The sequence below is a fragment of the Vipera berus genome (assembly GCF_964194415.1).
Source record: "Vipera berus genome assembly, chromosome: 2".
Classification (NCBI taxonomy): Eukaryota; Metazoa; Chordata; class Lepidosauria; order Squamata; family Viperidae; genus Vipera; species Vipera berus.
Window position 1 is genome coordinate 211,767,410 of NC_138203.1, and position 20,925 is coordinate 211,788,334.

The 20,925-nt window shown below is 37.9% G+C and overlaps 1 protein-coding gene across 1 annotated transcript in view; it reads left to right on the plus strand.

Moving 5' to 3' along the window:
* The window catches only part of SGCD (sarcoglycan delta), a gene marked incomplete at both ends in the record, with an annotated part of 196,654 nt that overhangs the window by 52,187 nt on the left and 123,542 nt on the right, over positions 1-20,925 (plus strand). Inside the window, one exon of the mRNA XM_081321261.1 lies at positions 3,241-3,342. Coding sequence (XP_081177387.1) covers positions 3,241-3,342 — 102 coding nt within the window. The remainder of the gene's footprint in view (positions 1-3,240; positions 3,343-20,925) is intronic.

Sequence of the window (20,925 nt, forward strand, 5' to 3'; positions counted from 1 at the left end):
GTTAGCTTTCAGCAATCCTAGCTTATGCACAATACTATACGTGTGCTTGGAGTGAAAATATATTTGGGTTGTTCAAGTGGTGTACTGATCAGACTCCTCAAACTCTTCAATGTTAGGAGAGAGAGCTGCTGCATTCCCTTGGATAGATTTCTACATCCCAACCCCGAGTTTACCTTTTCTCATATTGATGCTTGCTGTTTGTGCCCATTGATCATTCTTTTTCTCTTCCACGTGTTTGATTTTGGATCACAGTAAATACATCAAATATTATATACACTTTTATGCTGCCAATGTAAAAGCTTAGTTTATTATACCAAATATTCTACATTGTTTGGCTAACTGCTTTAAGGTGTTTTATTTTATTCATGTTATGCTATTCTTTTATAATGTATGGCCCTGATAGTCTTAACAGTTAATACTGTCAGTAAATACCATTCATACAATTAAACCTTAGTGTCAAAGTTTCAGTTTTGTGGCTGTAAGGTTGATATTATGTTGTATGTTAAGTGTTAATTCCTATGACTTCATATAACCTGCTAATCAATTCACACTAAATTTCTTATGTCATAAAATCTCTGAGGAGTTTTTTATTATTATTATTTTATTTGGATTTATATACCGCCCCTCTCCCGAGGGACTCGGGGCGGTGTACAGGGCAATTAAAACACTATGAACAACACATAATATACAAAAATTAAAATGAAATTAAACCAAATAGCCCTAAACAATAAAACACATTCTAAAATTTAATTTTTTTAAAATTTAAGATCTAAAATCCCATTCCCTCAGTCCAGGCCGGCAAGTTCAAATAGCCAAGTCTTCAGGTCGCGGCGAAAAGAGCGAAGGTCGGGAGCCATCCGGAGCTCAACAGGGAGCTGATTCCAGAGGGCAGGCGCGCCCACAAAGAATGCTCTCCCCCTGGGGGCTGCCAGTCGACATTCCCTGACCGACGGCACCCTGAGGAGGCCCTCTCTGTGGGAGCGCACAGGACGATGGGAAGTTAACGCCGGCAAAAGGTACTCCCGTAAATAACCCGGACCCATGCCATTTAGGGCTTTATAGGTCATCACCAGCACCTTGAATCTCACCCGGAAGACAACTGGAAGCCAATGCAGCTCACAGAGCAGAGGTGTTACATGGGAATATCGGGAGACCCCCATCACAACTCACACGGCCGCATTCTGCACCAGCTGGAGCCTCCGAGTGCTATTCAAGGGCAGCCCCATGTAGAGCGCGTTGCAGTAGTCTATCCGAGAGGTCACAAGCGCATGAGTGACTGTGCGTAGGGCATCTCGGTCCAAGTAGGGCCGCAACTGGCGCACCAGGCAAACCTGGGCAAAAGCCCCCCTGGTCACAGCTCCTATATGATCTTCAAAACTGAGCTGTGAATCAAGGAGGACACCCAAGTTGCGAGCCCTATCTACGGGGGGTAACACCTCACCCCCTATAGATAAAGATGGAATAGGATGGACAACCTGAGATGCCGGTATGCACAGCCACTCGGTCTTGTCAGGATTTAGACAAAGCCTGTTCCTCCCCATCCAGACCCTCACCGCCTCCAGGCAACGAGACATCACGGAGAGGAATTAATATCTAATTTCATGTATTAAATCCTTATTCTATGAATAGTTGTAATTCCATATATTTTATACCCATCTGCAACCAAAATAAAAATTGACTGATGGACCTAGGATCCCCTGATACTTCACCATTCTTTCCAACACCAAGAACCTTTAAACCAGTTCATACACAAACAATTAAACTGAAGGGGACGCAATACTACTTCTTACTGTTTTAATCCTGCCTGTCAGTTTTATTTGTTTGTTTGCTTGCTTGCTTGCTTGTTTATCAAATTGATATAGCCACCCATCTCATCCAAGGTGATTTTTGGCAGTGCACAACAATAGATAAAAACCATGAATATAAAAATAGCAAATATAAACATAAAAGATCATAATAAATATCCTAAAAACTGGAAATCCCATACTCAAAGGAAATAAAAATGGCTTCCTCAACAATGGAGCACTCTAGATCAGTCTCCAGTTCCATGGGAGCCCCAGGACTGGACATATTTCAGAATATCAAAAGCCATGGAGCAAATCTAATTTGCGGGAGGGGGGATATTCCATAAAGTGGGTTCCACAGCAGAGATGGGACCTCTTCTGGAACCCAACAAATGTTGATTCCTAGCCAAAGATAACTGCAGCCTGCCTTCTGTGCGAGATCTGATGGTCCAAGATGATATAAACAGGAAAAAGGAGACCTGCAAATAGCTGGGTCCGATGCCACAAACCAGCATATTGAATTGGATCCAGAAGCACACTGACAAGTCATGCAGTTCACAAAGCAGAGGCCTAATGTACATTGTCCTATGTGTGCATATAACTGCCCACACCCTGTATTCTGAAGCTTCTGGATACTGGAGTTGTTGACAAGATCCTTAGAAATAGAACCTCAAGGGATTAGGTACCACCAGTTAAACCATAAGAATTGTTTTAACCAGTGCTTGGTGTGGCAGATGACAAGTTTTTTGATAATCTGCTTTACTATCAAATTTAATGGCTAGAGAAAGGATTAGTCCTCAGCCTAACTTCAAAACTTTCTGTAGACTATCAGTTCAAATCTTTGTCAACAACAATTCATTCTAATCTAGTTCATGTGAAAGGACATAAAAGAAGAAGGATGCAAAAGAGAAAACAATAATAGCCTTAGCATTCATTTACATGTAATCATCTATAGATTTCTAAGGAGATGTAGCCATCCACCAAAGAATGATGCTCAGCCTTGTGCTAAATTTTACAAAGTAAAATAAAAAAAACTATAGATTAAGGGGGGCACAAAAACATTCATTTTGGTCAATTGTTTTTCAGCACTTGAACATTATTTTTATTTTATTTTTTTATTGTAGAATTCTGATGAGGATATTAAACTATATAGGATATTTGTAAAATTGTTTGTGCCAAATGAGGTTATTAATAAACAAAAAAGCGAGCCTTGCAGACAGAAAGTCATCCCGTGTGCAGAATACTTCATTTTTATAGCTTCTCTCCCAGATGACATCATTTACCTGATTTAAAGACATGAATTTAAGCTTGTTTGAAACAGTTTTCTCACAAAACCTAAGCCAAAAGAAAGATTGAATAGCAAAGTTTATGTGGTGTTTTCTCTAAGATTTTGTTTTTCTTTTTGCAACCTTGATTTTATGAAATCATAGTAATGGAACCCTTTTATATATTTCAGGATGGAATGGGAAACCTAAGGATTACAGAAAAAGGTTTAACGCTAGAAGGAGATTCAGAATTCTTGAAACCTCTCTACGCCAAAGAAATCCGGTCCAGGACAGTAAGTCAGCCAGAACTTCTAAAAATATTTATTTCTTGATACCACTGAAAATATGTCACTACTACATCATGACTAATGCGGCTGCAATTTTGAACTCTAACCTGAAAATTTAGAATTTGCAGGTTGGATTTTAAAAAAGGTGAACACAAGAAAAGATGTCAGTATAATTACAATTAATTAGGGCTTATTAATGAAAATGCAGTACTTACAGCATCATGGGTTATCCACCACGAGCGAAATTGGCAAGCAGGAAACGTCATGGCATCTAGTTACAAAGGGTTGCCCTTAGGGACCAGATTTTAGAGCCCGCTCCCCATTCTTCCTTCTATCCCTTGGACTGTTCATCCTGGTCTAGGGAAGAGTAACCAGAAGGAAACCTAGAAGTAAGGAGAAATTTCCTGGCGGTTAGGACAATTAATCAGTGAGATGGGACTTGCCTCCAGAAGTTGTGGGTGCTCCAACACTGGAAGTTTTTAAATACAGATTTGCCAACCATTTGTCAGACACAGTATAGGTTTAGCAGGGGGTTAGCCTAGAACACAGGTCTGCAACCCGCGGCTCCGGAGCCGCATGCGGCTCTTTCAGCCATCTCCTGCGGCTCTCAGTCCTCTGCCATGTGCAGTCCAAAAAAAAAAAAAAAGTGGGACTAAAAAAGTTCAACCAATTCAAATATGCAGGGTAGGTGCATATCTCGCCTTGGCTCCACTCTTCAGTCAAACCCTGTTCTGCACATGTGCGCATGTACGTGCATGCGCACACATTTTTTGTGGCTCCCAGTTTTTCCTTTTGTGAGGGAACCGGTTCCGAGTGGCTCTTTCACTGTTTCAGGTTGCTGACCCCTGGCCTAGAAGATCTCCAAGGTCCCTTCCAACCCTGTTATTCTGTTAAATTCTGTTAAATCTTTTAAACACTGAAAACAGATGCTCTATTACTTAACTTCTAAAGGAGAAGAAAAGGACATTTAGGTGAACAATGGGGAAAGCCCGTAGAAAGGTACACAGTAGCACAAGTAATTTCCCTTATTATGTCATTTGGCAGTGAGGCATGAACCACATGGGAGGAGAAAAGAAATATCTATCAACTGATTAAGGTCAGAAAGAGGAGCTTGTTAGTTCACTTCTCCTGCTTGGTAAGCAAGCAGCACACTGCTCAGGAAAGCAGCTTAAGAATAGCTAGCTTGTTGAAGCAATCTCTCTTCCCCTGTTAACTGAAAAAGTGGATCAATCACAGGACAACTAGCTTATAGTCAAATGTGAACTGAACATTAAGACCACTGTTGTAAAGGCAAGAAGTTATGGGAGTTATTATTTCATGCAGAAGAATTCCTCTGAGAGAAAAGGGGGGGGGTTGGAACAGAAATGCTGATTGTTCCATTTACGACAACTTTCCACGGCCAACTTGCCATGTTCCAACTCACCACAGGACAAGAGTTATACATACTGATATTGAAGAAATAAAGGAATGGAATCCTTTATCAAAGGAGGGACAAAATGAAATGTGAATGACAAAAATTAAAATATTTTTTTAAACTATTTTATATAATTAAATTGAATTGTTGAATTGTCCCACAGCAAGTTGTCCTGTAGCGAGTTGGCTGGGGCAAGTTGTCCCATTCCGTGCCAATGGTCCACTGGCCTTTTGCCTCAAGGCCCAGAAACCAAAGCAGGCTGTTCTGTTAACATGGAACAAACCCCCACCAGATTTAAACTGCTGCAGGTATGAACATTACACTGTTATATTGATCATCAATGGCTAAAGTGGCTCTGTTTAAATATAGAGTCTAGCTGTGTTCTAGGACAGGGCTTTTCAACCTTTTCACCCACCAGTCGCCCAGCAAGGTGTCAAAAACATGACACACACACCCCAAAAAGGAAAAAAATGATAAAGTAAAGGTAGTCCTTGACTTACAACAATTCGTTTAGCGACTGTTACAATGGCACTGAAAAAAGTGAATTATGACCATTTTTCACACTTATGACTGTTGCATCATCCCCAGGGTCATGTGATTTACATTAGGATGCTTGGCAACTGATTCATACTTATAACATTCAGTGTCCCAGGGTCATGTGATCAATGGCCGGGGGGACATGACCAACTCATCATTCAGGTTGCGGGGTGCCTGTGGGGGGGGAATCTGTGGATCTCTGGTGGAGGGGAGTGGGACTGGGATCGGTGCCTTCCATCTCTCCCATTGTCCCTTCCTTCCTTCTTTCCTTCCTTTCTTTCCTTCCCTCCCTCGTTGTCACTTAGCAAGCAGCCTCTTTTCTGCAAGCAAGTGAGCTAGGCAGCAACCCGGGATCAGCATTTCAGAGCACGACTTCTGAGCACAGCTCAGCTGATCCCAGGCTCCTGCCCAACTCACTTTGCTTGCGGAAAAGAGGCTGCTTCCTAAGTGAGCTGGGCAGCAGCCCTGGATCAGCTGAACCGCGCTCAGAAATCGCACTGAGAAACGCTGATCCTGGGCCCCTGCCCAGCTCACTTAGCAAGCAGCCTCTTTTCCGCAAGCAAGTGAGCTGGGCAGCAGCCCGGGTTCAGCATTTTTAAGCGTGACCTCTGAGCGCAGCTCAGCCGATCACAGGCTCCTACCCAGCTCACTTGCTTGCAGAAAAGAGGCTGCTTGCAAAGTGAGCTGGACAGCAGCCCGGGATCAGCTGAGCCACGCTTAGAAGTCACGCTGAGAAATGCTGATCCTGGGCCCCTGCCCAGCTCACTTAGCAACCAGCCTATTTTCTGCAAACAAGTTTCTCAAAGTGACTTCTGAGCACAGCTCAGCCGATTGTGGGCTCCTGCCCGGCTCACTTGCTTGCAGAAAATAGGCTGCTTGCTAAGTGAAGCCCCAGGATCAGCGGGCAACCCGGTGCTGATCCTGGGGCTTCACTTAGCAAGCAGTATGCTTTCTGCAAGTGAGCTGGGCAGGAGCCATTCGCTTGCTAGCCCTTCCCCCCCAAACATACCACTTGCTCACTCACCCTTCCTCGCTCGCCACTCCACTCGCTGTTCCTCTGAAAACAGGCCGGTCTGCCCCTTTTATACTTTTTCTTCTCTCTGCCCTCCTCCTTTTCTCTTCGGGGTACACCAGAAGCTCCAATTAGCATGTCGCCACAGATCCTGGGGATTCTGGCAAGCTCTGCAGCTCCAGCTGATCTCCAGGTCTGTGTGGCTCTGTTTTGACTCGTTCACTCCCCCACTGTAATTAGCTAGGCTGGGCTCGCATACCACCAGCCAGGGGCTCGTGTTCCACTAGTGGTACGCATACCACTGGTTGAAAAGCCCTGTTCTAGGAAGCCTTTATTGAGTTCAAGTCAGATTCTGCAGGAGAAGGAAGAATGTGCAACATTATATATTAACAAATGGAACAGCCTTCTTGGTTTACACCAGATTCCACAAGTCCAATACTCCCCTTCTGTAGTGCCAGTTACATGCTGTGGCAGATTCACAAGCAAGGGATATAATTATCTTGATTTGTTTTGTTGTCTCTAGTAATAAATTGTTATACTCTCTCTAATCCTAGAGATTCTATGTTGGCTAACATTAGAGAGAGAGATGAAAAATCAGGCTGAGGAACTTCATATACTGTACGCTCCTTTTTGGTCATAGTTCATCAGATCTTAAGAACTGAGAATCCCCTTTTAAAAAAATCTCTTGTAAATATTTGTGCCATGCATCCTTTGGAAACTAGTTGCAGTTCCCTGAGAAAGTCTGCTTTCTCATTCGTCAAAAGGCAATTTGCTTTGAGTATTGGTTTTGTATAACTTTCAGAATTTTGATTCGATTCTGCTCCCCACAAGCCACCAACATTCTTCTTGAATATGAAGCTGCAGAGTTTCACAGAAAAATTATTTGGAAATGCATTATTATCCCTCACACATACAGACCCATTCCCAGCAAATCAGAGATGATGTGGCATTTTGAGCTCAAACATTTTATATTTGAAAGGCTTTCATGTCAATATCTCAAGCTGTTGTGCTTAGGAGTAGTAGTTTGATATTAAGGACAACTCTAAGGAACTGTTATTTAATTTATCATGTTACCTATGTTTAAATATATCTCCTTATTTGAGAAACAGCATGCATGGGTTTTCCTTGGTTCTTATTAGCTGAGAAAGATGGACAATGGCTGCTTAGAATATCCTGAAAAATCATTAGTAAATGACTATAAGCTTTGAAGGACAGAGAATAAGGATTATATATAAAAATATTTAATTTCCCAAATATTTGTAAAAAAAAGTGAAAATATATTTTGAAATAATAGATTGAATATTAATGACAGCTTTTAATATAATTTGTGCACCCCAGAACATATAAGATGGTCTTATTTAACAATAGCCTTAACATGAATAGATTTTGATTTTCAAATGATACAAAGTGAGATCATATTTCCTGTTTAATTTGGAGTATATTAATTTGCCTCCTATATTACATTGTGTTTGATTTAGTCACAATAACTAATGAAATATCCCTAAGATGATTTGTTTAATATGTTCTGTGGGATATTCAGTGTGATACAACATTTGCAAATTGGTTGTAAATTAACCCAAGTAACAGCAAACAATTATAAAGAACAGTTAATAAGGAAATCTTCACATCTTATTATTTTTATGAATAACAGAAAATCTTTGACCCATATAAATGATTTCACTTTAAAAAAATCAAAAGAAGTAACAATGGCTTTCATAGTTTTATAAATATATTTCTAAAGTTGTTAAATTGTACATTAATTGCAGTTACTAAAAGAAACATTTCTTCTACATTTTAATGTACATTTGATGCTTTGAAGGCTGTGTTTGCCTAGCTATAATCCCACTGGTTCTTTTTACAAAAATCCTTTATGTATAACTTCCAATATTTGATAACATAATTTAATATTCCAAGCAGATAATAAAAACAAATTAGGGAGAAGCCACGATGACTTTAGTTACATGGGGATTAAATTTGTTTTAGCCATGTTTTAAAGGGAAATGATAAATAAGTCAGGGTTTAGAGAAGCAAGCAAAGTATCCAAAACCCCAGCTGAATATCTAGCACACTAAACATTCTTTTCAATGCCATTTGTGTGCATCTTGATGTCTTTAATTAAGAAATGAACTGGACCATGAAGCATTGCCTGAGTAAATGGAAGTGATTTGTGCTTCATCAAGAAACCACATTAGACATCTGTGTATTTTTTTTGCCTGTACATCAATTATAGAGATTATTAAAAATCAGAAGGGTCATCTGTAGCCTGGATTCTTTGCAATTCCTGGTACACAACTGTCTTTATAAGTGTTATAATTTATTGTGGTCTAATGCAAAAACCATCTGCTAGATTTTAAAAATTGCATGAACAAAGTCTGAGTGAAAATTAATCTTAACATAATTTGTTAATTGTATGTTCCATGAAATTTTTATAATCTTGCATTTCCTCATATATATGAACTGCCATATGTAATAATGTTAGAATATATCCTTTTTAAGAAATAAGTTTCCATATTTGTTACAAAAGTGTAAATACTGTATGTTCTGTCTTGTGCTGATAAACTGCTGCAGTATCTTGCAAGACCCTTGATGTCTATTAATGAATTTTTAGTTGTTGTTTTTTTTTCCTTTCTGCAGCATGCTAAATATTCAGTAATTTGGATCAGATAAATATCTAGATACACAAATTACATGAATAGAATCTGTAATAGGTGCTATCCTTTGTCAAATGAATAAATTATTATGTATGAGAACATCATGGCTTATATTTCTTTCTGATATAACTAAATAAGTCTACCAAGTTTTAGTTGCTAAGCACCCAACCGCAGCAGGAATTTCCACTCTAATTTACTATAAGCGACTAGCTAGTACTCTTAGCTTTGCTTAATATATATTTACACAGTGAATATAACATTTTGGTCAAGCTAAAAAAAAGGGAAAACATCATAATCTAAGAAATCAGTCACCTTTTCAAGACTACATAAAGTGAAGACAGTAGTTTTCACAAACTCTGAGAGGCCTTTAGTGATTAAAAAATGTCAGAAGTAAATCCTTGCTTCCAGTGTTTTGCAGGTCAGTAAACACTAGACCAAAATAAGTTCAGGTTTATCCTAGCATGTAGTAGATACCTGGAGGCTTCTTTCAAGAAAATGCATCACTACTTCTGAACAAATCTCCTGTATCATAAATTGTTCAGGTGGACCATTCGTACTTATTTATTTATTTATCATATTTCTACACTATCCATCTCACCTGAATGCCTTGGAACCTTCTTCCTGTATTTTGAGTTATCAAAATAAAAGCAAACAACATGGGTGCAGTTCAGAGTAAATACAGTAGCAGCTGTATTATCTGTTCCTTTGGTTGCACACTAAGTTGCAAATTTAGAAATTCAGCATGCAGTCCTAATCCAGGTTGCAGTTATGTTAATACTGTTTTAATAGCATGGCTATCATGTCTTATGCTGCTCATCTTGGCACAGTGGAAAGGAACCGATCGCCATTTCTTCCTTGGAATCCCCCAAATTATACAAACCTGAGTCAGTTGTAAAGATGCCATGTGATAGGTATGCAAATTTTTGAAAGAGATGCTTTGGAAGTGCTTTACAAATCATTTCTTTGGGAGTCATTAAAGCAGTTTTTCAAGACTGACCAAAAGTGCTTCTGAAAGTGTTCCTGGCTTCCAAAGTTATGCATGTATATTGAGCGATTTCCGAAGATGGAAAAGAAATGCTTCTTATATGTTCCCAAATACCTTTCAAAGGATTTATTAATAGACTGTCAGTGTGGCTCCTGAATGGGCTACCCAACCCCCTCGGCTCATTTTGCCCCATGACAACCCATATAATAAAGGCATTTCTGTCATCTGTATTGTCAGAAATGTACAAATACAGTTTGCCTAAAGTAAAGCATGGATAGTTCCTACAAAAGAAGTTGCATTCTGTTTCAATATGACTCCACAGGAAAAAATCAGAGACAGACAGACAGATAGTTGGATGCTGAGTTTTGTAAAATTGTGGAACTTTTTATAAATTTCTTGCTAACCTGCAGATTTCATTCTACTCTGTGGATATACAATAAGAATGCATAGATATTTGTATTTTCCCTACACCAGACTAAAGAAGAGTGGAGCTTCATTTTCTTACCGTTCTAATTCTGCAGGACTGAGAAGCTGAGGAAGAAATAATTGTCTTCCTCTGAATAGACTCAGTTCCATCCCCATGAAGGATTTCAGAGAAAATCAATCAGTTTAATTTTGGAAAATGAATCCTTCTAAATCTGTTCAAATAATTTAGATGCACTTGTGATATGCTTTTTCCAAACTGGTTTTGGAAATCTGAATTGAATCAATCCAGTTCACAATTTTATTAGGATATGCAAACATAACAATATTATTTTTACAAATTGAACAAAGAATCTGAATCAATCAATGCCTGATTCTCACAGGCCTATTCTTCACTTAATTAAGGTTAATCTCCTATTCTGTGTTTCTCTTCATAAAAGATTCCTGCTTTTATTATTTCTTACATACTTTGCTCTACAAAAAATATAAAATAAGGCATTATTTCTGGGAAATAACAATTTTGCAAACTCACTTGTATAATGTTAAAATACGGGTCAAGGAAAAATCTTAATGTTGAATGTGTTTCATTGTTCAGGTTATTATACTGCTTTATTTGTTCTTAGAGCAAAGCTCTCTTGAAATAAAAGAAAGGTATGCTTATTACTGAACATTAAAATACTAATTTGAATAACAATAATATCCAGCAAGTCTAACTCTAAGATGTAGGACTGTAACCTTCTTAGTAGAATAGAAATGAAGTTCAGTATTGTTTCTTCTATTTATTATAATAATATAATAATTTATAATAATATTAATATAGAATTCTCATTTGTTGAGGCCCATAGAATAGATTTCAGAGCATTATAAATCTTTTGAATTCTGAATTCTTCTGCCCCCCCCTCCCGCGGTAATTTTCTACAATTGTAATTTTCCAATCTGGGAAGGGGAAAGCAAGCATGGAGATTGGTAAAAATAAGGCGGAAGGATAATTTGATATTTTATTGCTTTCTTTCAGTATTAGGACCCTTTCTTCATATGTAACAGTATATTGGCCAATCCTCTTATGGATTTATGATGACCCACATTCAGCACAGAAATTGATCCTGTTTCATTTAATGTAAAAGCAAGGCTAAGCTACCTATACTATATAAACTTTCTTTCCAAAATGCATCCCCAATCTGGACATTAGATAGCTGTTTTCCTTGTGCTATCCCAAAGGTGCTTTTTCAAGAGGCAACCGGTCCTTTTTTGTTTTATTTTGAAGATGTTTCACTTCTTATCCACAAAGCCTCTTCAGCTCTGGCTGGATGATGGGGAGTGGAAGGATTTCTACTCCTTGCAGACAGCTGGTCATTTAGAGAGTCGTTGAGGCTACTTGGAGGTTTATCTGTGTCCTCAAATGTCCTCAAGGACAAATCCTTTGATGAAATATCAAAGTAGTTTTAAGCCCTATGTTCAATTTCTTCTAACAAAAAATCCATTTACAGGTGGTACTGGACTTACAACTATAATTGGGACTGTAATCCTAGTTGTTAAAAGATTTATTAACTGAGATGCCCATATAACTAATTCAATCCCAGCAGTCTTTGTTGCAGTCATTGAAAAATCTCCTTGATCATAAATGGACAGAGCAAAGAACTGCCTGCTGAGATCAGCTCCCCTCTATGTGTGGAAAGGAACTGTTGTTCCAACAGACTGAAGAAACACAGCTCAGATATTTGGATTTGAGTTCTATTTCTGCCTCCTACCAGAGAACTTCAGCTCTCCTCTGTGCACACAAGGGGACTGCTCTGGTGGGTTGCAGGAACAGAACTCAGATTTTTCAGGATCTGAAAAATCACCAAGCAGTTTCTCTTTCAGCCAGCCCCCAGAAATTAGAGGAAGTCCTCTCTGCAGGTGCAGAAACTCACAACTTTGCCTGCCAGCTTCCCCACTGACTTTCTGGGGAAGCCAGCAGATAGGATTGCAAATGGGGATTAAGTGATCATGGAACACTTGGCAACCATTTATACATGCAAATGCCATCACCCAGACTGTGATCACGTCACTGCAGGGGGTGGTATAATGTTTTATGATAGCCAGAAGTATTTTATGGCTGCAAAGCACACTCTCAGAGGCCATTGTAACTTCAAATGGTCATTAAACAACTGGTTATACGTTGAGGATAATTTTTTTAGCATTGGATTGCAGAGTAAAATCTTCTGAGAATACGTTGAATAATTAAGGCCATACTCTTTCTGAAATGTAAAACAGTTCAATTAATGTAGAGCAAGGCAGTAGTATGAAGTCACATTTAATATTTGTTGCTTCTTGGTTTTAGTGCATGATATTTGTATTTTAAAACACTAGTAAATTCATAAAACATTCTACTCAGCTGCTAGTAATAAATGAATATTTTGCACAGCAATATCTAGCTACTTGCTACTGAAACTTTATGAGGTGAGATATTGTATATCTCTGTTTCAAGGCAATAGTGTTAGTTCTCTTACATTGCGGGAAGTTTTGAAATGCTTCTTTTGGTTTAATATTTTTTTGCCTCTGGCGAAATGTAAACAGCAAGATAAGGAATAGACAACCAGAAGAATAAACCAAGCAGAGACCATTAATGTGGCAGCTGTTTCTATTGCAGGAACTGTCAACTAAATACAACCATCACAAATTGATATAAAATCCTTATTGACATTTGTATAGCGTAAGTGAAAGTTTTCAAGCAGAAACTACTAGATTTGATGCACATGTATATGCTTTCCAACTTTTTTTAATTTTAAAAATGCTAACATGTACAAATATTGAAACTTAGTTCTGCTCCTCTGTTTGCAGTTTGCAGAAGTAAAAGCATTTTTATAGCAGGAGAATTCGTTCAGGTTTTTTAATTGTAATGTAATTAAAAATTACAACTAAAAAGATAAAAACCTATACAAACAAAAGTTAAAGAATAAAGAAAATAGAAAGGGCAAAAAATAGGAAAAAATAGAAAAGAAAAAAAAATAATACAGTAAAGAAAAAGAAAGGAAATATCTAAATAAATGACTTTCCCGTTTATCACAAATATGACATATCACCTTCTCTTAATATACAACAAATGATCTCTTCTCATATTCCATCTCTTATCTATAAACAAATCATTAAAGTCTCATCATTCAGTCATGATCAGCAAAACACCATTAAGGATCATCAGAGATAACGTATCTATTATTAACTATTTTGGTCTTTTCCAAATAAACCCACTATGCTTATCTCTTTTATTTTTTAATAATCTTGATTGTTAAACCCCTTTAAATAATGTCTTAGAACTCAATTTCTTTTCATTTTTTTAAAATTTCTTTTCATTTTTATTTTTTCAATGTCACAGAATGTGTGGGTGACCTTGGGGAACAGAGGGGAACAGATGCTGCCAAGCAAAGCATCAGGCAAGAGAGGCAGGAGCCCCCAGGGGCTTCACAAAGAGGCTTAGAAAGGACTCACCCTAGTGGGTCAAGCAATTAAAAGTGGCAGTGGGAAGCTTGTATTTTCAGATTAGCAAGGTTCTTTAAATGTAAATAAAGTAAATGTACAATAAAGTAAGATTAGTTCATATTCTCATGTTTCCTATCTGCTTTACCTGGGAGGGCTGACATACTTTCTCCCAAGTATTCAAGGTGCTGGTAATGACCTATAAAGCCCTACATGGCATGGGTCCAGATTACCTACGGCAGCACCTGCTGCCGGCATCAACTTCCCTCCGTCCAGTGTGCTCCCACAGAGTGGGCCTCCTCAGGGTGCCTCCGATCAGAGAATGTCGATTGGTGGTCCCCAGGGGGATGGCGTTCTCTGTGGGCGCACCAGACCTATGGAACTGCTTGCCGGTTGAGCTCCGGATGGTCCCCGACCTTCGCTCCTTCCAGTGCGATTTAAAAACCTATCTGGCCTGGTCTGATGGGTTAGGGGTTGGATTTAGTTTTAACACAGTTTTATTATTGTATTATATTGGGCATAATTATTTAATCCTTTTTAACTTCTTTTTTAACTTTTGTATTTATATTTTGATATTTATTGCCCTGTACACCGCCCTGAGTCCTTCGGGAGAAGGGCGGTATAAAAATTTAATAAATAAAATAAAATAAATAAAATAAAATTCTTCAAAACTTTAACAATTTTCTTCTGTAAATCTAATATAGGAGCAATATCCAGGCCACTCTTTCGGTTTGTTATTTGTATATTCCTTTTAATTATTGAGACATTAGCTGATTTTACTTGTATATCCAGTGTAGCATCTTTTTCCATATCATTCTTGTAGAGTGCCATTCTTCAATCTATGTTCAGAGCAGTCTCTGTCTTCTTGGATAAAATTTATTCCTCTCTCCTAACATTTTTAGACGTTATCTATTGAACTTAAAATTAACTTCTGCATCCATTGTTCATAAATATCCTTTAATACATCTGATGTTAAAGTATTTTGCTCCATTCCATATTAGTAACTCAAATTTAAGTGTTCTTCTCCTTTAATTGGAATCTTTAGTTCCTTCTGGTTCCCTGTGGTGTTCAACCTTCAGATTCTGATCATTTTTTTTTTATTGAAAAGTTTTAAAATACAATTTTCCTTTAAAAATCCCCCCTTCCCCCTCCCTCCTCCCCCCCTACCTCCCCCCCTCCCCCCCTCCCCCCCGACTTCCCAGAGCTAAATACAAGGTATATATATAAAAAGCAATCATAAACAATCATATACTAACAACTATAAACTCTAAAATCCATCACTCTCTAGCTTATAAAGGATAAAACAAGCCTTAATAATATTGAGTATGTATAAAAAAAAACTAAGATAAGAAAAGAGAAAAAAACAACGAAAGAAGACTTATTCAAATGCTACATAAAACTTCTTAACCCTATACTTGTTCTGGATAAACTCAATCCATTGTGTCCATTCCATAATATAGCGTTCTTGCGAATGATCTTTCAAATAGGCTGAAATCTTCGCCATCTCTGCCAGGTCTGAAACCTTTAAAGTCCACTCTTCTATGGTCGGCAGTTCCTCTTTCTTCCAATATTGGCCTATCAAAAGTCTTGCCGCCGTGATTAAGTTCAACATCAACTTGGTGTCCACAACTGTAGCGTCTGCAATTATTCCCAACAAAAAAAGTTGCGGACAAAACTTTATCCTCTGTTTAAAAATCTTCTGCATATTCCACCAGACTTTTATCCAAAAAGCCTTAACCTTCTTACATGTCCACCATATGTGAAAATATGTTGCATCTTCATCACCACACCTCCAACATTTAGGCTGATAATTCGGATACATACTTGCAAGCTTTTTAGGATCTAAATGCCATCTATAAAACATTTTGTAAAAGTTCTCTCTTAGATTTTGAGCTTGAGTAAATTTCACGTTCCTCACCCAAATCTTTTCCCACGTGTCCATTGTGATAACTTCCTGGATGTTTTGGGCCCATTTTATCATACAATCCTTAACAAGCTCTGTTTCTGAGTCAATCTCTATCAATGCAAGATATATCCGTTTGATATGTGCTGGTCCCTGATTTCTAATTTGCTTTATCAAATTTTCATCAGTCATTGTAAATCCATTTTTCTGGTCTTCTTTCCACCTGGCCCGTAACTGAGTATATTGAAACCAATTTTGAACAACCTTCTCTTCTCGCAAGAGGCTATATGATTTCAAACACCAAACATTTCTTTCCAAACTGAGGATCTCCTTGTACGTAGTCACATCATGTTTAAAGCCAGCATGTATATTTTCTATTGCGTGTTTTGGAATTGCCCACAATGGTATCTTGCAACTTAACTTATGTCTATACTTCTTCCAAACTCTCAGCAATGCCTGCCTTAAAATATACACCCTAAACACGTTGTCTACCTTCTTATCATACAACAAATATGCATGCCAGCCAAACAACAAATCATGGCCCTCAAGATTTAATAACCTCCCTTGCGTCAAATTAATCCAGTCACTTATTCCTACTAATGCAGCAGCTTCATAATATAATTTAAAATTAGGCAATTTAAGGCCACCTCTCTCACGAGTATCATTTTTTTAAAGAGAATTCAAAACAAAAACATTTTTCCGTTGGAAGAATTCTAATAATTTTAAATCTTATTTCAAATCCATCTCAATCCTTAGTCCATTTGTAATTTTCCAAAACCTAGATTCTAAATACCTTTTTGCTGTTTATTCCAAAATATATTTAAGTTCTTAAACTTGTATTTAAAACCTCTGTTGCTAAAGTTTGAAGAAAACGCCCATTGCTGTTAAACATTGATCCAAAGATTCCTAATAGCTGAAAAGCAACTAACAAGCAATTTCCAAAAGTGATTAGAAAAAGTCTTTTTGAAAGTGTCCTTTTGAAAGGTGGTTTTAGCAAATTGATGGTTTGTCAAAAACAGATCATGCCAGACAAATCTTATTGCATTCTTTGACCAAGTGACAAAATTAGTGGACCAGAGGAATGCTGTAGATATAATTTACTTGGACTTCAGTAAGGCATTTTATAAAGTAGATCACAACCTACTACTTGATAAGATAGAAAAATGTGGGTTAGATAGCACCACCACCAGATGGATTTGTAGCTGGCTGACAGGCCGTACTGAGCGTGTGGTCCTCAATGGAACTGCATCTACATGGAAGGAAGTGTGTAGTGGGGTGCCCCAGGGCTCAGTTCTGGGCCCAGTGCTCTTCAACATCTTCATCTATGATTTGGATGAGGGGATAGATGGGGAACTCATCAAATTTGCAGACGACACCAAGCTGGCAGGAATAGCCAATACTCCAGAAGATAGGCTTAAGATACAGGAGGATCTGGACAGACTCGAACACTGGGCACTATTCTCCAAAGCACCTGAAAGCAGGACAAGAAGCAACGGATGGAAACTAGTCAAGGAGAGAAGCAACCTAGAACTAAGGAGAAACTTCCTGACAGTTAGAACAATTAACCAGTGGAACAACCTGCCTCCAGAAGTGGTGAATGCTCCAACACTGGAAGTTTTTAAGAAGAGACTGGCCAGCCACTTGTCTGAAATGGTATAGGGTTTCCTGCCTGAGCAGGGGGTTGGACTAGATGACCTCCAAGGTCCCTTCCAACTTCTTCTTATTATTATTATTATTATTATTATTATTATTATTATTATTATTATTATTATTATTATTATTATTATTATTATTATTATTATTATTATGGCTTTTCCATCAAACCTACCAAAGACTTACAGTTTCCTTGAGAAAGGCAACTGTATGGAGCACTTGTGGGTGATCTCAAGTCCTCTCTTTGTCCAGAAAAATTACTTAGAGCCTATCTACTCACCAGCTATTTATTCTGCTCATCTTCAATTTACTATTTCTTCCAGAATTTTCTCTGGTTTTTTGTATGTTTGTTTTGTTTTTGAAAGTCTAACAATGACACCAAAACTGCTCTTTCATTCCTGCGTTCAAAATAAGCCCCCTCTTTTTCTGCCACTAAATTTAATGAGAAATTCAATTTTCTCATTCTTTTTTTTTATTGAAAAGTTTTACAGTACATTTTATCTTTAACAATCCCCCCTCCCCCCACCCCTACCTAACCCTCCCTATCCCTCCCCCCCATTCCCCCTCTCCCCCCCCCCGACTTCCCAGAGCTAAGTACAGGGTATAAAAACAAAGAACAATCATAAACATCCATATGCTAAAAACAATAAACTATTAAGTCTATCGCCCTCTAGCTCATATAAAATGACTACAAGCAATACTAATGTTACATATAAAAAAAAAAGGAAAAAGAAAAGGAAACTTATTCAAATGCTAAATGAAACTTTTTAGTCCCATATTTGTTCTGAATATAATCAATCCACTTTTTCCACTCCATAATATAACGTTCTTGCGAATGATCTTTCAAGTAAGCCGAAATCTTTGCCATTTCCGCCAGGTCAGAAACCTTTAGAGTCCATTCTTCTATAGTCGGCAGTTCCTCCTTTTTCCAATATTGACCTATTAAGAGTCTTGCTGCTGTAATTAAATTTAACATCAACTTAATGTCCACAACAGTAGCATCTGTAATTATACCCAACAAAAAGAGTTGCGGACAAAACTTTATCCTTTGCTTAAAGATCTTCTGCATATTCCACCAAATTTTTATCCAAAAAGCCTTAACCTTTTTGCAGGTCCACCATATATGAAAATACGTTGCATCTTCACCACCACACCTCCAACATTTAGGTTGATAATTCGGATACATACTTGCAAGCTTTTTAGGATCTAAATGCCATCTATAAAACATTTTATAAAAGTTCTCTCTTAGGTTTTGGGCTTGCGTGAATTTTACGTTCCTCACCCAGATCTTTTCCCAAGTATCCATTGTAATAAATTTTCTCATTCTTAAAGATAAAGCTACAGAAGAAGCATTTCAATCAGACTTTCCATTTGAAATACTATAAATCTTTATTGTGCTTTAGATTAAGATAAGAAATTAACAAAACCCTTGTATAACTGTATTTTATTTTATTTATTAGTCTTCGGGAAGGACCTCTCATTGAGAAGCTTACAAAAGGATAGAAAACATGCTGATGATTAACATGCTGTTTAAAGTATGAGTTTGATGGAGAAAATATATATATATTTATGTTAGTAATGGTAAACCTAGTTAAGTAGGTAAACTGCAATATCATTGAGGCTACCCAAAGCATAATGACAATAATTTCATTAAATCCTCCTAACATGTTCTAGGTTTCTTCAAATGGAAGGGTAATGGTTCATGACATTTGTAAGCTTTTTAATTTCATGCAATATGAGCAGCATAATCAGTACCTATTAATGTCCATCAATTAGTCCAAGTGGACTACCTGCCTTAGATTTGCCTATACATTCCCATTGGGTTCACCTGATTCTAAAAGACAACATTTCCAGCATTTCAAGGGTAAATTCCTGTTTAGACTATTGCAGAGCTATTTGGATGCAAATACATACTTAAATGCCTAAAATCAGAAAGTTTGATGATAGGCCTTGCAATTTGTCATAGATTCTCTCTTAAGCAATAGATTAATCTTCAAATCACAAGTTCCTCAAAATTAAATATGAGAGGAAAGGAATTAAAAAGATAAATGATCATGTGTTCTGTCACTGGATGTTGATAGAATCAGCACTGTTAAAGTTCATCACCAACTAAGATGCATGGATGGAGAGGGCTAGCTTTTATGTCTGTGCAATGCATCATAGATTCATTCTGACAAAGTGATTCATGCTGTGGCGGCTGCATGATCCACTTTGTCAAAATGAAGAGACTATCTGATTTGCTTCAGTGATGTGTGTGCCCTTGAATTGCTTAAACTAGTGTTGTGGAAGTAACTCCCCTCAGTCTTCTCCACCAGCACAGGACAAAGTACTTTCAGGTTTAGTGGTTGTGAGTTTATTTATGGGGCATCTAAAGTGGGCCAACATGGAAGCCCTTTACCATGTTTGCTAAAAGGTGTGATACTGGAAGAAGTGCCTCTGTCCTGTATTAGTGGGGATGGAAAGATTCCCCTTTTTGCAATTGTGGTGATGATGTGCAAACTATTAGCAATAGCAGCAGCACTTAGACTTACATACTGCCCTACAGTGTTTTGCAATACTCTCTGGATGGTTTACAACACAGTATATTGCTCCCAACAATCTGGGTCCTCATTTTTACCAACTCAGAAGGATGGAAGGCTGAGTCAACCTTGAGTCCCATCAGATTCTGGGCAGAATTTGCCTGCAATACTGCATTTTAACTATTGTGTCACAATATTAAACATATTGTGCAATATTGCCCACAACATGCATTCTTTGGTTCCCTAGAACATCTGCATGAAGAAATACCAGAACTGATCGCCTGGATAGCTGAATTGAACATCCAGTTATGAGGCCATTGCCATACCCCCATAGAAGTTTTGTGTAGAATTACGTGGATTGTGTTTATATGTTTACTTCTCTTCTGTCATGTTCTAATCAGTGCTTTTTTTGTAAAAGAAAAAGGTGCCGGAACTCACACATGTCATACAACCTGCCTTGCCTACCCTATAAGGTTCCATCCAAAAAAGGTGCCGGAACTCCGTTCTGAGCGTTCTATGAGAAAAAAAGCCCTCGTTCTAATCATACACTAAATATAAGTGAAGATCTCATAAGAGGTTTTATCCTTGCCACCTTCAGTACACATACAGATGTCCCAAAGCATTTGCCAATATTGCCTACCTGCAAACACTTTGGCAGAAGTAGGAGAAGGTCCTCTCAGTTCTCAGAGGCTTCTCTTGGAGGCTTCTCTTGAGAAGAGGTTATATCACTCCAAAACAGAGTGAAGCACGTGTAAACAAGAAGACCACATTGTTTCACAATGGGACATTAAGTAGGTGCTTCTTTGGCAAAGTGAAGCCTGTCTTTGAAGCTTTTACACACCCCTACAAAGTCTGTGGCAAAATACAAAATTGGGAATTTAAAGGTTGCTGTAATCTGATTTACAAGAAGATTACAGCTGACCTGAAGCATCTGTTCTGTACCAGCCTACTACCGGCCCTGCAGAAAAGGCAGGGACAACCCCTTTTACAAAATGGCAAGAGGCTGGAACTAAGCCTGCCAAATTTATTAACATAAAAC